General features: G+C 36.4%; 1 protein-coding gene across 4 annotated transcripts in view; it reads right to left on the bottom strand.

Moving 5' to 3' along the window:
• The window catches only part of LOC121728099 (stress response protein nst1), a 74,463-nt gene that overhangs the window by 2,830 nt on the left and 52,448 nt on the right, over positions 1–19,185 (bottom strand). Inside the window, exons 3-6 of one of the 4 annotated variants that reach the window (XM_042116206.1) lie at positions 18,415–18,609; positions 15,796–15,977; positions 4,161–4,435; positions 3,189–3,434 (exon numbers count right to left, since the gene is read on the bottom strand). In XM_042116206.1, coding sequence (XP_041972140.1) covers positions 3,189–3,434; positions 4,161–4,435; positions 15,796–15,977; positions 18,415–18,579 — 868 coding nt within the window. In that variant the 5' untranslated portion in view covers positions 18,580–18,609. The remainder of the gene's footprint in view (positions 1–3,188; positions 3,435–4,160; positions 4,436–15,795; positions 15,978–18,414; positions 18,610–19,185) is intronic. The other 3 variants (XM_042116208.1, XM_042116207.1, XM_042116209.1) reach the window with 3 other exon arrangements.

Genomic DNA, 19,185 nt, shown 5'->3' with positions numbered 1-19,185 from the left:
AATAGTCAGGGAGCCCTAGAACTTTTTTTTTTGATTACTATCAAGCAAATTTTTTGTGAGTAGCTTCATTTTGATACGAGAAACAACATTTTTATCTGCAAAAAATCTTCAAGTGGTAGCTAAGTACTAACAGAGATAGAAAAGATTTCATACTTTGATTTGATGGTCCTAAAATATGGATTGTTCTATTTGTAGGACAATGTTACTCTTAAATTATATAACTATTAACCTACCAATATACAAAACATCTTCTGGTTAGAATTCCATTTTAGGGTACCGTAGTCAACCAAGTTTTGTTGATTACAGAACCCTACCCTACAGGCTACATCAAATCAAACTATGAAATCATTTCTATCTCTGTTAGTTACCACTTTCAAAATTTTTCGCAGAGAAACATGTTGTTTGTCTCATCAAAATGAAGCTATTCACAAATAATTAGCTTGATAGTAATAATAAAAAAAAATCTAAGGTTCCCTGACTAAAAGTACTTATCTCCAGCACCAAAAATATATTATGCATATATGTTCACATATTTCATGAAGCCACTTAATATACAAAACGTATCTGCAGATTGGAGGAAAAAGGTTTGAGTTCGTATTTTGTTCTAAGTTTATTAAAATACGAAAATCCTTATAAGTCGGCTTTTATAGCGCGTAGAGATTCAACCGGTATCGGTAGTACCTATAGTTTGTTATTCATAACGCGTATACTTACTACCTCTAGTTTATAAATAGATAAATTATGTGAGGCCTATCATCCTAAGAAGTAACCATGTAAGGTGTTTTTTCTACGAACGTCAGGAAGGATTAAGTTTCTTATGATAAGGCGATTTATTTTTTGCTCAGACTAAATAAAAAGTAAGTTTTTTTATATTTTAGGCTTTAATGTCCATCCGTGGCCCATCCCAATATTGAGGGAGTAGATAAATGCGGAACCCTGCTCAATTGCGTTGTGGTTAGTTGCGTAATGCGTTGTGTCGTCGCTGCGTATTCCACATCTGCGTTGCGACGACTTGCAAATCCACGATAGAAGTGACAACTCTGCTTTCACTATCCTATCTTTAACCTCCAACCTACCCTCCAACGAAACTAGAGGGGTTGGAAAAGTGACCATCCATATTAATATTATAAATGCGAAAGTGTGTCTGTCTGTCTGTCTGTTACCTCTTCACGCTCGAACCGCTGAACCGATTTTGCTGAAATTTGGCATGGAGATACTTCGAGTCCCGGGAAAGGACATAGGATAGTTTTTATCCTGGAAAAATGTACGGTTCCCACGCGATAAACGAATTTTGGCGCAACGGAGTTGCGGGCGTCATTTAGTTTTCTATAATTTCGTCGAACATCGGATCCGACGCAACAAAACGATTATAATATGGCATATCAAAACAACTTCAACGCAATGTGACCTCGGACTCATAATGATGGAGATGATGATAATGATGATGATATTTATTTATAAATATTGTATACAAAAGCTATAAGTTAGCGGATGCGCGTCGGTCACGACCGTCGGCGTCGTCGGTCGATGACGTGATGCATTCAAATTCCTACCGCAAGAGATTCTTCACCTTTACAACGTCAATATTACATTATTCAAATATTGATTGTGATAAATATGTATGTATGTTTGTGTACTAAAGGTATATAGCAGCATTTCCCAAAGTGTGGGTGGCGACTCACTGGTGGGTCGCGGGTAGATTTTGGGTGGGCTCTGAAACTATAGGATTGTTGTACTTACGTACGGTACGTTTTTTAATTGAATTGGGTGTGGTGAGGAGCTTTAGAAAAGGCCCAAGTCAAGCAGTGAACGGCAGTAGGCTGACGATGATGATATTATGGTCAGCGGCAGCGACATACCGCTTTTTGTCTTCATGACACAAGGTGGGCCACGAACTTTAAACTTTTTTGTAGATGGGTCGCGATCCCTACAAGTTTGGGAAACACTGGTATATAGTACATATATAATAATAATAGCTCCCACACCGGTTTTCGATGACGGTGGCCGGTTTCATTGAAACCAGGCCAGCTACGCAGGAGTAATTTGTGTGAGGTGTCAGGAGTGCCTAAGTGTGTGCGCAGTACACAAGAGCACTCTCTATTCCTTTACTCTCATAACCCAGTGGGACGGAAGACCGACACGACCGGCGAAAGACCGGCGCAGGACCGACTATTTACATGCCCATCCGACGCATGGATCATCTTATTGTCAGACAATCAGGTGATCAGCCTACATTGTCACGAAATAACATGTTTCCAACGCGGGAATCGAACCCACAACCTCCGAGTCAAGAGCCGCGCTCTATACCATTAGACCACGGAGGCGTTATAGTATATAGCACTGTATAAGTATGATTAGTTTGATAGAGTGCCTTCCACTTCCAAAACCTTATCACTGAAATTCTTATAATAGTTGGTAGGTACGTTGTAAGTTTCTTAACGTTCGGCAATACCTAAACTAAGGCCAGGGCTTTAATTTACATTACAGTTTTTTCGCAACACTGTTTTGTGGTTACAAGTTACGGCTATAGTAACTTATATAGCTTGTATTGCCAATAATCCAAAACCACCGTTACACTGATTGGGTTCGATGACTTCCAATAAAGTAATCATAGTTATGGATGGAAGCCTACACGACACGTCGTGCCTACATATATTCAAATTGTGAGCCATGGCCTATGGATTACCACGGAACGTAAAAAATATTTCTCTTATAACTGGTAATCAGTAGAATTATACTACTATTGTGTTCCCATTTTTAATTAGATACCTACTAACTAAAAGCCGAGCTTTGTAAGGGCTCGCGTCGTCATACCTCGACTGACTGGTGATACTGATAACACACCTATATATAAAAAACCTGGACTGACTGATGATAACACATCTACGTATAAATAAAATTACTTTTTAGAGCACAAATCAATAGGCTTGATAGTTTTTCCGTAAAGTGTACCACAAAATATAAAGGTTGTGGGATATACTAGGGCTCGCTTCGCTCGCCCTGATAAATGTAAGGCTGCGTTCACATTAAGTCGACTATGTGAAGGCAGCCTAAAAGTTTGTCACTCAAATACGCCAAAATGGATTTTATTGGGAACAAGTCGTTTGGTCTATGGATTAACACATAGGCTATTTCTTATCCAAAAAAACACGACTCTCCTCCAAAGATAACTTTGACACAGTACATACCACTAGTGCTATGGTTGTCGTGTTGTCTCGGGTACTCGTTCCTCTCCGGCGAGGGTGCCAGGTCGCTGCCGATGCCAGAGCTGCCGCCGGACGACTCCAGCTTGCGCCTGGCATTGATGCCAACGATGTTCTGGTTGAGGCAGCGCCGGGTGTCGATGTTACTCAGGTTCCCCTTCTGCCGGTGGACCGTGTCATAGTCACGAGGAGGCAGCAGAATCGGACTCTTCCCTGCAAAATCACCTTTTCCTGTAGGATTTATGGCTTAATATTAATAAACAAAATAGGGAACTTAAGGGTGCCTATACAAGCGTGTGCAGGTAGATGCAATAAATAAATATATGGATTATAAATAATCTGTGGAAAAATGCTTTTACATAATATTATCTACCGTACAAGCCAGGTCTAAAGAAATTTCGTGCAGGTAGAAATCATAAATACTAATTAATTTACCACTGAAAAATCTAAGTGTCTTTATTGCAAAATTAATGAACATTTTAATTAAAATATGGCGTGACAAAATAAGCACAAAAATATATAATAAGCAACATCATAATGCATTATATAATGAAAGTATCATTAATGATCGCCCTTGCATCACTTGACCGCTAGTGAGCAATTGCTTGAAAATACACTGCAATGGCAATTAGATGATATAATGATATGTTGAAAATATTACGAGAAAACTTATAGGCAGTGTGTAATGCTTATCCACTTATTAGCCTAGTTGTTAATTCCAATTTCAAAACAAATAAACTTTTGAGGATTGTTCAATACATTTGATTAGCCAAAAATACATTCCATTGCTACATGTTAACGAAAATAACACGAATTATTTGGTAAAAGATAGTTACGGACGCGGCATTGGTATTTCAATAATTACATACATATTAAAATACGTTGTACATACATTTACATATTATACATACCAGCAAAGCACAAGCTTTAGGACCTATAGAAAAAAATTCAACTAACCTATACCCTTTTTACCTGTAGACAGTTTCTGTTTGAGCTCGGCAGCGAGGCTATCGTATAGATTGGCAACATTTCTGTCCTCATTACTGCCCGAGTCTGATTCTCTGGAGATCTCGGAGCCCAGGGAGGAGTCTGGGGGTTTCTTGGAGGAAGGTAGAGCCCCTCTCATCTGGAGTTTCCGCTCTATGTCTGCGAACTTCTTCTGGTTCTCTGGCCGCTCTATCAGTGCCAGAAGGTGCGTGTACAACATCTCAGCTGTGTGGTCGGAGTCACATCTGTGGACGAAAAAAAATATTTTTATAGGATTTTTTAAATAAGGTGGCAAACGAGCAATCGGGTCACCTCATGGAAAACAACTACTGTCGCCCATGGACACTCGCAACATTAAAAGAGCTGCAGGTGTGTTGCCGGTCTTTTAAGAGAGAATACGCTTAACGCTCTCTTCTTGAAGGTTTGCAGGTCGTATTGGAAAGGATATTAAAATATTTTATTTTCATACTACATGTTACTTAATAGTTATTACTTAGCACAGTTTACTAAATGCAACATCTGTATAAGACAAAATGAAATAAATGTTACTTTCTGCAGATGTTTTTATGATATTACTAAATACCCATTAGCACAAATTACTAATACCCTGCTATAAGTACCCAAATATGAAATTAATATTACTGCTTCTCCAATAAACGGTATTCAAGTTTTTAGTAGAAGTTAAGTAATCGATAATACCTTATTTAGAAGTATCTAGCTATTACAAGTATTGCAGTACACATTCGTTTACAAACATTTTTATCTCGTATTTGGTCAAACTACTGCATTAACCCACATACCACGGGTTGACTAAACTATTAGTTACTTATATAAGCTGTATCGTACACTAGCTCGTTTATGTAGTTAGCTTTCTTCGCGTGAGTTACGTCTGAAATCTAGATATAAAATTACAAAAACAGCTTTAAATTGCTAACTCGTTTTCTAAAAAAACTTTCCTACAATTTTAAGCAAATGCATTCTCATACTAAGGTTGGGGTGCACCAATCAACTTTAACTATAACTGTAACTATAACTTTAACTGCAACTTTAACTTTAAATGCAAAATGTCAAATCTTTGGTTAAAGTTAAAAATGGACGCCATCAAGACGCCATATTTAACCATAACCATAGAGCTCGACAAGGTTTTAAATGCACGTGGCGAAAAAAGAAAAAAGGCGCACTAACGACGTCATCATACAAAAACGCCATTTTTGACAGTTCTCCTTTATCAACACCGCCCCCGCCCACGTTCATTTATAACCTTGTTGGACCAGCTGTCATCAGTCAATTTCTTCGGTCAAAGTTAAAGTTAAAGCTAAATTTAGCCTTAACTATAACCATAACTTTAACTTTAACTTTAACCACGCCTCTGGTGCAACCCACCCTAAGATAATTAGATAATATTATTTAATTTCAGTTATAAAAATGATTAGATTTCACTTATGTGTGTAAATAAATAGTTATTAAAATATGTTATGCAATAAATAATTTAAAAAGATAACCTAAAAGTTCTTGTTCCTTTTAATCTCCTCGAAGTTATAAAACGAATTTTTAAACAGACAACTTCCGCCATCTTGGAAACGTAAGTGCAAAATTGACTTTGAAAATACTTTGCGATTAAATATTTAATTATGCAAGCTGACCTTGGCATTTACATTATTATCGCATATGGAAATACAAAAATTTGATGTTGTATTTCAAACATTTACGTAATTTTCTTACGGCATGCCTAAAAGAAGTGGCCTCCTGCCGTATAGGCCCTAATCGTCTAGGAGGCCATACATAGCATTAAACTAGCTGCATATTATGGCTATAATATATTTGGTTGTAAGGTTGAACATATTCCAGTTAACAAAGATGCTAGAACTGATAAGCTAACACTAGACAGGAGAATCTTCTTTTTGAAGTCACGTTTTTTTTTACTCTCTTTATTAAATACATTTTTTTGATAGAATAGGATATCATTAATTTATGTTTGTATAAGTTGTCCTTGTATTTGACTTCTGTTGTTGACTTATCTATGCCTAACCACATTTAGTAATAGTCTATAGATCGAAGACTTGGATTTCACCAAAATTTATTCATCATAATGGCCAATAAAACAGATACTACCACAAACAAAAGAGAAAAGAATAAATCGACGCCCCCACCGAATAATCAGACAATGTGCTATTGTGGGGTTTTTGCTGTTATGCGATTTTTGGCATCTAGAAGTCAAAATACATCATGTGAATTTTTTTCAGAATTTTTCTGTGGATATTTACAAAGATATAAAAAATTATGTGTTTATTCCATAACAATACTTAAAATTGTATTTTACACCAAAAACTGGGCAATAGGCTATTGCGAAAAAATATGTCAAAACGAATTGACGATAAACAACTATTGCATGACTATTCGGGTAAATAAATTGCTGCCTACTGCACACTTCCACTCCTGCGCATCTCACTTTCACACTCCTTCCACTCAGGTAGCCGCTGATCACCCGCCTCAGGTTCCCCAGACACCTAACTTCAGCTAATCGAACCTTTACAGCTGGCCACCAAGCATTGCCGAAGGCCCCTTCTGTGTCCAGCGATACCATAAAATAAATTTTCTCCTTCTCTCTCTTCTTTCTGATGTGGTTCAATAACCTATAGAGCGCGTCTTCGGTGCACCTTTGGGGCATAAAGGCATATTGGTTGGGTTTTATTTTGGACAACTTGTAGAATCTGAGTCGGACGACGCGACGGTTTCACGCCTGCAAGCAGCTGTCAGACAGTCAAACATTATTCGTGGAAGTTGTCCTGCAGGTCCTAATGGGACCCAGTTCAGTATTTAATTAGTAATGCGATTGATAGCTACTATAAGATGTGCTGTTATAGTGTGTTGTGTGAATATTGTATTGTATTGTAACTTGAGAAGTTTTTAACATAGTTTTGATCCTGATTACATTGAACTGTATTACGATGTAGACAGAAGTCGACGATTAAAGCACCGTCATATATAAAAGGCCTATGATGCTCTCGGAAGACTGTCTAAAGCAATTTCCTGCCATTATCATTCATTTTATTAGAACATAATATATTGATTATTGTGACACCAGCTTTGGTACTCCGGTGGCGATGAGGGTTATGATTAACATTTTAAGCAACTGCAATGATTATAAGTACTATTAAAACGATAGAGCCAGTCTCCAGAGTGTATTTTTTTGAACCAAGAGCTGTTTCGATTGCAAGAATGTCATTTATGTCATCAAATAATGAATGTATTAAAACAAAAATACATATTATTTTTATTTTACCTATAGTAGAAAATCATTGGAATAAACGACAATGACTATAATTATAAAGTGTACAATATTTTTTAATCACCGAATAGTAAAGTAATAGGTGTTTACCAATATTCTTATCCCAAACAATTTCCCCGAATAATATGTGCATTTTATTGAAGTCGAAACGCAAAATTACCCGAATAATCATGCAATAGACAATAATGATCTGAGCTTGACTTACTCCAGAACGATAAGTTGCGTTTTGCTTTATTTAAAAAAAAACCTTCGGTGGTAATTAAATATTGTTAAGATAGCAAGATAGGCAAAAAAATTAGCTTTCATTTGAGATATAAAAAGTCTTTGATGCTTTTTTTATGACGGAGTTATTAACAAAAATCAGTTTTTCGGCTCTCCTGAACATTTTCATTTTTACGATTGTCCGATTATTCGGTGGGGGTGTCGAAATATTCGTCCTGCTATTTGCCGCACCAATTTAGTTAGTACCAAATTACCAATCCTATTGCGTACTCCCCAATTGAAAGTTCAACAAACATTTTTTATGCAAGGTATTATGTATGCCCTTAAGTACCAACAATGAAACTTGCTTTACATACAATAGGCTGATCGTGGCCCGGTATTGGGGCTATGGTGGTCTAATTACTCAATCAGGTATATGACATTAGTTGCCGGCTCACCGCCCCCGATCGCTGATACTTGCGTCATTGTATAAGCCTATTTACATTTGAATACATATTTACATAGCTACTAGCTGTCCCGGCAAACGTTTCTTTGCCATATAAAGTATTTCGCCCGTATTTTTTTATTGAAGTGACTAAATAAGTATGTCACCATGGCAACGTCCATCGCTATCCCGTCGCACAAACAATGGTCGCCGTCAGTCTCGAGTTGTAATAATTTACTATTATTCATTCAATAAATGCACTTATCAATATAAAAAGTAGCCAGTAGCCGATTCTCAGACCTACTGAATATGCATATAAAATTGGGTAAAAATCAGTAAAGCCGTTTCGAAGGAGTACGGGGCCTAACATTGTGACACGAGAATTTTATATATAAGAAGAAGATTATAAAGAATTTGAGGTAATTTGTAGGTTCTTTATCGTTTTGACTTTAGAGTACGAATAGAAAACTGTTTTCTCAGCTTCAATATTTTCTGTCTACCTTCCTCTCAAAAGTTGGCAGTTTTATAAAATTTATTCAATTCTTCATCTTCATTTATTGGTAGCACCTTCTAAGAAATATTGGTTAGCAAATATTATGTATTTTGATATTACTACAACTGTACCATTTGTGCATCACATAAACAAGCTGATAAAATAGTTTTTATGTATAATTTTCGGCTAAGCTTTTTGCAGACTTGTATAGCTATTTAGGTATGTCTACGATCAAACCGAGTTTGTAGGTCAAAGTGCACACATTCAACTGTAAATACTCGATCGAATCGTCGTGCGATAAATCGATTAACTCGGCGCTATCGGCTTGACACGTTTTCATAAAACAGTTACCGGCGCGCGGCGGTTGTCGGTTGCGGGGACCGGATTCGGTAATGTCCCGCAGTGGCGGGTTGCGCGGTCACCCAGGTTCCCTTATGTGTCCGCAACCTAATTTCCTGTACTGTTATGTACGAGTTTTATGTACACACGCGTATATGTACTGACTGGAGGTAAGCAAGAGATTTTACATCTCTTGCTTTAAGCAGTTATTCAATTGGCACTAGTAGTTGAGTCTATATTATATTTTGAAACACCTTAAAACTCTCAAATGCTCAAATGCTACCAAAAGTTAGAATTATTAAAAAATAATATGAACAAAGAAATATGTGGATATTTTTTATAAGGAGGAAGTTATACAGGGTGCAATTAAACCTTCCGGCCAAATTTTGATACATTGATCCTTGTTAAAAATAAAAACACACTTATTTTTTCTTTTATAATCACTCAGTACTAAAATGTAGAGAAATAGCTTCCAAAAGTTATCCTAAAAAACACCACAATTAATCACCCCCGCTCATATCCACCGCCGCGAATGACCGTTCTGCAACAATTTAAATGGGATAAAATATGTCATCTAAAAAAATAACACTCAATTTTATTTTGTTAAATTGACTCTCTTAATGATACCTAAGCCCTGGAAAAAAATTCGCAGGTTAGTTTATTTGCACCTTGTATAACCTCCTCCTTTTTAGAATTTAGTTAAAAAGCTTTAACTATCCTATGACATAACCAAAGTATACATAATCAGATTTCATACGGTTCAGTTAGTGTGTGAAGAAGTTACAGACAAACATAATATCTACTTTCGTATAATTTGTAATATTTGTATGAATTTTACCACAAAAATTTAGATTTTAATGAAAATTTCGCTGACTTAATTGCAAAAGGTATTGAAAGTGAGTCCAAATCGCCGGTAACTTTTCCAACTTTTTGCAAATCAAACCAATTACGAAAGAAATTGTGAACATTTTGCGCAGTTCTTGCGAGTCTCACAAAAAAAAAAAAAAAACTACAAAATGGCCAGGCGAAAAATGAAAGTAATATTAAAGCGGTTTTCTACAAAGCTGGCACATTTTTAATTCCCACTTTACGCTTCGTCAACCATCTATTCAGAAAAACACCCAAACGTGTTTTTACATCTACAAAAATATTTTACAACAAAACCACCTCAAGAATGCCGGAGAAAGTCAAGTTTGGTTTGACATCTTAATATGATAGATACGCCCAAAATATTGGTGCTAGAGGAAAAACGTTATTTTTAGCACCAAATAACTTTAAAACAGCTTTTTCTACTTACCTCTAGAAAGCTAATAGAATACATTACTAATAAAAATATGAAAAACGTGTTTAACTATATAATACCTACGGATGTTATAAATTTTTTGTCCTTGGTTTTTTTTTGAAAAGGATTTTCCTACTTAACAGACATAAGCAAAACATCGTATCTACCTATAAAGTCTGCATACAGTGGCTTTGTAGTTTGTATTAGTAAAGACTAAAGACAAGAGTAAAAGATGCCAGCTATATTTTGGATGATATTTAGGATATATTTTTGTTTTTTGTTTTTGTAGTAACATGGCTACCTACTATTTGTTTTCGTGTTACAAAAATATACATATTACGTAAGAGCAATATTCGAGTGAAGGCTAACTGGTCCGCCAGGCCGTGGTAACGGACAAACGAAACTTAATGACTTTCCGTTACTACTGATATCATGGCATAAGCTGTAATTAAAAACAAATTGTTTTTCAATTACAAATCAAGAACGTTTAATAATAGGTTTCAAAGAGAATTATTTCTACAGATAAATGTTTTTCTAAATGGTGTCAAACGCGACACACTAAACATTTTAGATTTATCATCTACAGCTGTATGAAGTAGGTCAGCGCGGTTCTCAAACTTTTTTGGAGAAAGGGTTCCCCTTTTAAGAAGTACAATTTTAGCGAACCCATAATAAAAAATGTTTTGTCTTTGAATGAATTGTCTCCATGCTTATGTCCATAGAGGAAAATAATACATCGGATAATATAGTCCGTGCAATCCACGAAGACGCGCCCCACTATTCCTCCTAATCGTTTATAGTATGTGTACAAGCTTTCGCCAATGTTTGAGTGTTATCTGTACACACTAATTACCTATAAGTGCACGCGCACACTACAATAAATAGACCAATTAAGAGAAAGCGTCACGGTCAAAGGAAAAGATGCCCACCCAAAATTTGGTGGGGCGCGTGACGCGTCTTCGTGGATTGCACGGACTATACTTGTGTCTGATGACATTCTAAAAACAAATTATGTATCGCTCTCCGTGCCCCTACAAAGCCTTTACGGAACCCTTGGACTCCGCAGAGCACACTTTGAGAATGGCTATTAAGTAGGTTATAAATAGGGTGTAACAAAACTAATTAGTGATAATATTTTAGGGTGTGTATGTGTTCCTTGTAGGGAGTTCACTGTGAAAGTAGCAGAGCTGAAAGACCAAAATCTTTTTGTGATTTGTATGAGCAAGCGCTCCAGGCCCAGCGTCACGAGTTTTCCCATACAAAAGTGAAAAAAAAATTTGCTCTCTCAGCGCTGCTACTTTTACAGTAAACTATATGCGCTTTGATACACGGGACTCATACACACCCTAAAGTATTATCACTTAGTTTTGTTCATAAAGTTAATATACCTAGCGGAATAGAGAAACAAAGGCCTGAGCAAGAGAGATGTCACTATCAGTAACACTACATGCTGAATAATAATAATTAAGTGTTGACAGGGTGAGAAAAAATGTCAGCACGTTTGCCTATTCATAGATCTTTTGTAATAACTAAATTCACGAAGCATTTGCATTTCCATTAAGAAATTGCAAAACGCAGCCTTACAGCCTTACCCAACTATACTAAGAAATATTTGATGAATATGAATGTTACTAACGCGATTTTTTGTTTAGGTATTGCATGAAATTCTCTTTGAAATTCGTGTATATAATACAGCCAATTATTATAGCCTACTCTTTTGAGTATGTCGGTAAAATTGACATTTACATTTAAAAAATATAGATCATACGCATTAGATAAGATCATATTATAAGCATACACGAAAATAATTAAAATGTGGTTTAAAATATCGTAAAGGTCTAAAGAGTGTACTTATTAGTTATTACTTCCCTTATTTCTGCATGAATCATTCGACATTATTTCGACTCGATGTCGATTAAAAATCGATTGAAAAAAATCCTTTTACATAGACTGAAACCGGTTGTATGAATAGTATGTAGCAGGATGGCCGCGGGCACCGAGAACTAGAAAAGCGAGATCTGAATTTGCAATCAGTGCTAAACGACCACGAGGTCAATGCTACTAAGTTCAAGATTGTGAAGGGCCTCAAATATATTGGCCCCGGAAGAGAAATGCTTTATTTTACTGTGCTTATATTTCATTAAACTATAGCGTCCTTATTGCATTATATGCCGTCTTTGTTCTGTCAGTGAAAAGGCTACATTTAAGGCGCTCTTTACCTAATACCTTTAGTTTCTTTTAAAAAATACTACGTGCCGTACATAAGCTACGTTTAGTTGAAATTCGGCATTTTTTTTTTTATGAAATGAGGGGGCAAACGAGCAAACGGGTCACCTGATGGAAAGCAACTTCCGTCGCCCATGGATACACGCAGCATCAGAAGAGTTGCAAGTGCGTTGCCGGCTTTTTAAGAGGGAATAGGGTAATAGGGGAGGGAAGGGAAGGGAATAGGGTAGGGGATTTGGGCCTCCGGTAAACTCACTCACTCGGTGAAACAAAGCGCAAGCGCTGTTTCACGCCGGTTTTCTGAGAGAACGTGGTATTTCTCCGGTCGAGCCGGCCCATTCGTGCCAAAGCAAGGCTCTCCCACGTATTATCATTTTCCGGGGTAAAAACCACCCTACGTCCTTTCATGGGCTCAAAGCGCTAACCACACCAAATTAGATCAGAATTGCTTCAGCATTAAAAGTGTAGAGGCAACAGACATGCGACAGACAAACTCAGTGTTAGGTATATACCAGAATGCCTGCCGCAAGATGATGATACTGCACCATCTGGTACGTTGAATAAGCAAAAGGTTAGCAAGATAGGCCTTGTCACAAATAGCTGGCGAGTCGATCGACGCGACCCGGCGGATGCTCGCAGCGTGATATGTCAGTGTAGGGTTGCCAAACTCACAAACTAGATAATTAAAACCACATTAATTACTTTCGTATCGTAAGTACATATATGTTATGTAAGAACATGGAAATAAGCAAGATAAATGCAAATAAATAAATAAATGAATAAAAAACTCTTTATTCAAACCATTAATGAAACAAATCAGATACAAAGAGGGAAAAAAACAGTTTGAAATGGCGGCCTTACTGCTGGAAGCAGTTTCTTCCAGGCATCCGTAAAAGTAAATTACTAGGTAGTGAGTAGTTATTTCGACATCGAAGTTAGGAATAAGTGTGTCCCATGCATTTTTCGCATCGTCGTCGCAAGGCATCGACGCTTACCCTACAAAAGAGAGGATCAAAATATGCAAGCTGTCTCTTAGACACTCGAACTCGATCAGGAAATTTAAAAACAATTCGTCCAATCTTTCTGCAACTTATAAAAGGCTAACTTAAATTAACACGTTCTATTGCCAATTTCGTTCTATGATTGCTTATTTTCTAGGTCCCATCTTCTCACTTTGCAGTTTAATCGCAGTTCAACGCACGCTCATGTTTATAAGGAGGAAGTTTAGCAGGTTGTAATGAGGATGGTCGCGGGGCGATACCGCTATAGCATTAGTTGCGACAGCGCAAATGCCAGCGTCTTGCAGGTGCATTGCCGGCATCTTTCTTCATACTTTAAGTGAGATGTTTCAACTTTTGCATGAAAATAGGGAACGGTACAACGGTACTTACGGATGCTCGTTGTCGAAACTCGCTCAAATGTACTATCAGTTAAATTGATTCATAGGCTGACTTTTTTATTACGTTAGGGAAATGCAGTTAGGTACGCATTCTGAGTACTGAGTAGTCTGGGTAGGTAGACTCATGACTCGACCTACATTATTAGGTCGAGTTATGTCAAGTCCATGTTGGTCGTATTTTCGACTCATGGATACAATCCGACCAATTTACGTAGGTCCACCATCTGCCTATGGATCAATTTATCTGTTAGTACTTACGAGTTACATCTATAAGTTTCATGTTAAAGTTACATTACTTTTCATTGTAAATAGACGATGAATAACAAAGCAATCATCATCATTGATGACTGACAGCCGTAGTATTTATTACTTAAAAGCCTTGGAAGTGAGCGTTAAAAATAAACATGAAAGTTAGACAGTAAATCAATTTTCAGTCTGTGACTGGCACGCCCAGCTGAGTGACGAAACCATTGTGTTCGTGGCACGAATATCTCGGCATGTCATGTGCAACAAGTATCACCTTGTATCTTGTAACTAACTATTGTTATGCTCGATCCCACCGAAATTGTACCGATTTCGGTGGGACATTATTATAATGTGCGTGTTGACTGTTGAGAACATCTGGCTACTAAGTAGTAAGTAGTAAATTACGCTTGAGTAATGGTAATTTTATTAAAATACTAGCTGTCTCGGAGAACTTCGTGTCACTTTAAAACCTTCCCTGGACTTCTACGAATATTTTGAGACTAAAATTATCCCAATCCGTTCAGCCGCTTTCGAGTTTTAGCGTTAGTAACACAATTGAAAATCCATTTTTATATAATTCTAGCTGTCCCGGTGAACTTCGTGTCACTTTAAAACCTTGCCCAGACTTCAAGGATTATTTTAAGACTAAAATTAGCAGAATCAGTCCAGCCGGTATCGAGTTATAGCGTTACTAACATAATTGGAAATCCATTTTTATACATTAAATTTTTTTAATTTCAGCTAAAATCATAGTGAGTTAATTTTTGATAGAAACTTTGTCGATTCAAGTTCAACTTTAGAATAATTATTTTATCTCTAAAGTTGTTATGTAGATAAATTTGAGTCCAGAAAAGGATAGATTTTGACCCGGAAAAGTCATCAATAGATCAATGCGCGATAAACAAAGCTTGCTGGCAAGCAACATCTACTGTGTACATAAATCACTCATGTAGAAAATAGTAACTTTAAAAACTATTTCTATAACTTTTTCTCACGTGCCCCGCTACAATTTTTATAGCGGCCTAATGATTTCGTTGCTATTCCTGACCCAGAGCTGACCGTTACTCTGACAGCGTAAATTACCCGTTGCTCATTAAGTGTTTACAGTCTGACATACAGAACAACAGGTAATCTTGTGATATGTGAAACTAAAATTGCTTGTTATGTTTGAGAAAAAAGTTCACCATATTTTGGTTGTATTCGATATTTTTTACCCAAAACGTACAAAACGTATTTTATCTACTTGTTAACGAGTATTAACGTGTAGAGTAAAATATAGTATATTATTATAACTTCTAGCATACCTAAGTAATAACATCGAATTACTATCAACGTATGTTTATTTTTATCCAAACGTCTTCAAAATTATCCTAGAGACCAAAATATGCCTAACGGTATTTAGGTACTGTCTTAGATCTAACCAAAGTAAGAGCCGACAGTCAAAGGGCCACGATAGATTTACAGGTGCGTAGCCAAAATATAGTCCAAGAGCCAAACTTTGACATTCAGTTGTGTATATTCTAAGAGCCAAACTACGAGTAAATGTAGTACAGGACTCAAGATAGCTTTAGCAGTCACGCTTATATAGTCTTAGAGCAAACACATTTGTAAAGTCCAAGAGCCAAGTTATGTCTTCCAGCCGCTTTAAATATTCAAAGAGCCAACTATTTAGTTCAAGAGCCTACCTGTACGCGTGCACGTGTACTGGACATCCTGTGATGGGGTTATACAGTAGCAGCACACACGCCACCACGTCTCCCTGCACCACTGCGCTGGTTATGCTGCCATGGGGGATGAAGTGCTTGATTGTCTGCTGCTTGCCCTTTGCCGTCACATTCTGGACTATCTTCAGACCCTTGTGGGACACCTGGAAAGATTTGTGATGTTTTTTATTCATGTGATACATCTGTGATCTCAGCCTAAAATGTAACTATGACGTGGACATCATGGCGGACCTAAGTAATTTGGTCGCGTTAAGTCTAACTCATCCTTGATCCGACCGATCACAGCTAACATTCACGTCATGACGTAGGTCTGTCAAGTGCCTAGGAATCAATTTCCTCGATGGTGCATAGCTTGTTAAAATCTGGCACTAACAAAGCCTTTTTAAAAGATCCAAGCTATTTATATAGAGATTTTACTCGTACAGGGTTTGCCTGATACAATAGTAGCCTAACAGACTTGGACAAATAATCCTATATTAAGTATCTATACATATTATAAAACAAAGTCGCTTTTTTCCCTCATGTCCCTTTGTTCCCTTTAATCTTTAAAACTACCCAACGGATTTTGATGCGGTTTTATTTAATAGATAGTGTGATTCAAGAGGAAGGTTTATAAGTATAATAACGTGGAGAAATACTGTTATTGTTGGGGTTTCTAATGTGATGTCGTAAATTCGTACATTTTTTTCCGCTTAGCTAGTTATTATCAAAGAATTCTATTTAAAAATAGAAGTCTTTGGTTATTATAATATATAACAGGGTGTGGATCATTTTATGAGTATGGAAAGTACCTATGACGATGGAAAGCACCTATAGTGAAGACTTTAGAATAAGATAGATTGGATTTGCATCAGCCTCTATAATTTCCAATGAACTTTACAAAATTTGTAAAAACGTTGTGATAGGCTTCTTTATAGTTGTCCGTATAAAAGGAGCTTTTAGCATGGAACCTTTATGACCTTAAGAAAAAAAAATAAAAGAAATTTAATGGTGGTTTAGTATCTAAATTGATAAACTAAGATAAACAGCCATAATATTATGCTTCATTTAATTTAAAGTCCTTATGTGGTTTCGGACAAAGAAAAACTCAAAGTCATACGGCAAGTTTGTCAATCGTAAAATTGACTCCAAATTAGAACCAAGGTGTTAATTTTGTGTTTGTCTTGGGGCTATTTCCAAGTGTCGATTACGACATTAGTGAGTTACAATTTGTTGTTATATTTAAATTTATCATGGACAGGCCTCATTTTTAGCCTACAGCTTGGATTTAGACCGATTTTTCCTAGATGTAATCATTTTATTTTTACTAAAAGTAAATTACATCTAGAAAACTAGATCAAAATAGGTCCGCCGTTTGTATGCTGCGATGCCACAGATAGAGACACGTCAAACTATAGTATTAACACCCCCCTTTTTGGCAGGGGGTTAAAAATAGCGTTCTCTTGAAAGTCAAATGAACTTCAAATGCCCAAGGTGCCAAACACTTCAAAAGCTGTACCCTGATTCTACTATTTTAAATAAACTCCAACTTTAATCCATTCCGGACCAATCAAAGATAAAATAAAGGGCAACATAATATTCTCAACGTCAAAGAATACATTCATAGTAACTATTTAGTAATCTGTGATAAGACGAAGTTTATTAGTAATTAATAATGATGTGTTGAAGCTTGACTATATTATGTTAATCGAAATACATTTTCAATTTTCATTATATTATTATACTTAGGTAATTAATTTGTAGGAGGAATATATAATGGATAATGGATAACCTTTAATTTGTTTTTGTTTCGATTTATGTTTACCGGTGAAACATAGGAAAATTAATTAATCCGACATCAAAGATTTCTCATACTAATCGTGCGGTTGCCATTTTGATCACATTCCTACAAAATTGTCAAACAAAGGTCAAGCTGTAGGTCACAGTTCAAACCAGTCAGGTAGTCACATCCTCACAATACAACATCGTGTTCATCGCCTAAGATGGCGGTTTGCATAATGGCCAATAATAGTATTATAACGACAATAGGTACTTCATGATGGTTAATCTATATAAAAAATATTTATTTAAACCTAAATATTTGGTAGCTTTTGCCTGCAATTTCTAGATCCTAAAGCTATTTTGTTACTGTATAATTTACTAAAGATAATTTACTATTAATTATGTTTGCACAAGATAATTTACTTTTTGGGATAAAAAGTAGCGTTTATGTGGGTCTATCTAATATTATGATACATCTCAAGTTGGTAATCTCAAATGTTACCAGTTGTAGGCTGTAGTCAAGTACCTACTTGGCTTTAGGCTACAGCCCACGAAAATGAAATATGCACTCGAAAAAGAAACTAGGAACTAAACAACAAAATAGATTCTCATAAACTTACGTCAGAAACAAATAAAATACAGCAGTTGTTCGCCTTTTTTGTCTAACATTTTATTCCATCATGTGGTTTAACAAGTAGTAAGTACTTAATCTGCATCGCAACTGCATATATCGAAACCAATGTTGATCTAAAACAGCAGAATCGGGGTACAAAAACATGCGCCATAAAACACGATATTCGATTTTTAAAAAACCCCTACCTGCAGCGTAACCTTAAACGGCTCGAGGTCCCTCGCCCGCTCCTCGAGCACGGCAATGGCGGGCAGCGCGTACTCCTCCCCCCGCAGCCCGCGCGACTCCTGCGCCCCCAGGAACCATACGTAGTACGACGCCTTCTTTATGTCCTTTTTAAGTCGCAGCGCCATTGTTGTTGCTCCTATGTCATTGTTGGTAATCTGGAATGCGAGAAGTAATCGTAAATCAGCGGCTCATTTTTTTTTATTTGAATCCGATACGGCACTTTTTTATTTTAAACTGGAAATGGGTTAAGGATATTGACAGAGTAAAGTTAAAATACATCCAAATAGAGGTATTTTAGAAAAAAAATTAGTTTCGTAACTGCAAAAGACTGAATAAAAACAATAAGCAATTCTTTATGAATAATAAATTGATGTAAAAGTTAATACGTATGGCTCCTTCGTTTTATAAATAACCCACTGGAAACATTAGCAATTAAAGGAGTTTTTTAAAATTGCCAATAAAGGGGTGAATACATTCTTTTGGTTTCGTTCATTATGAAGCCCTGTCAAATACGACATAATATGCAAAATTGGTATGTAGAGTCTCCATATTATCACAATAGACATAACTACCAGTAGTTCGACTGCAAAGAAACGGACAGGTTTCAATATCTGTCAAATTCGTCGGGTTTCACTAGGATTATGAATGGATTGTGCCTCGCGCTGGCTGATATAATTTATTTTTAAATATTTAAAATAAGCATTTCAAAATTGGATTCTGACAATTTTAAT

Source organism: Aricia agestis, chromosome 6 (genome assembly GCF_905147365.1).
Source record: "Aricia agestis chromosome 6, ilAriAges1.1, whole genome shotgun sequence".
NCBI lineage: Eukaryota > Metazoa > Arthropoda > Insecta > Lepidoptera > Lycaenidae > Aricia > Aricia agestis.
The sequence above is the reverse complement of the archived record's forward strand: the minus strand, read 5'-3'. Positions and strand labels throughout refer to the sequence as shown.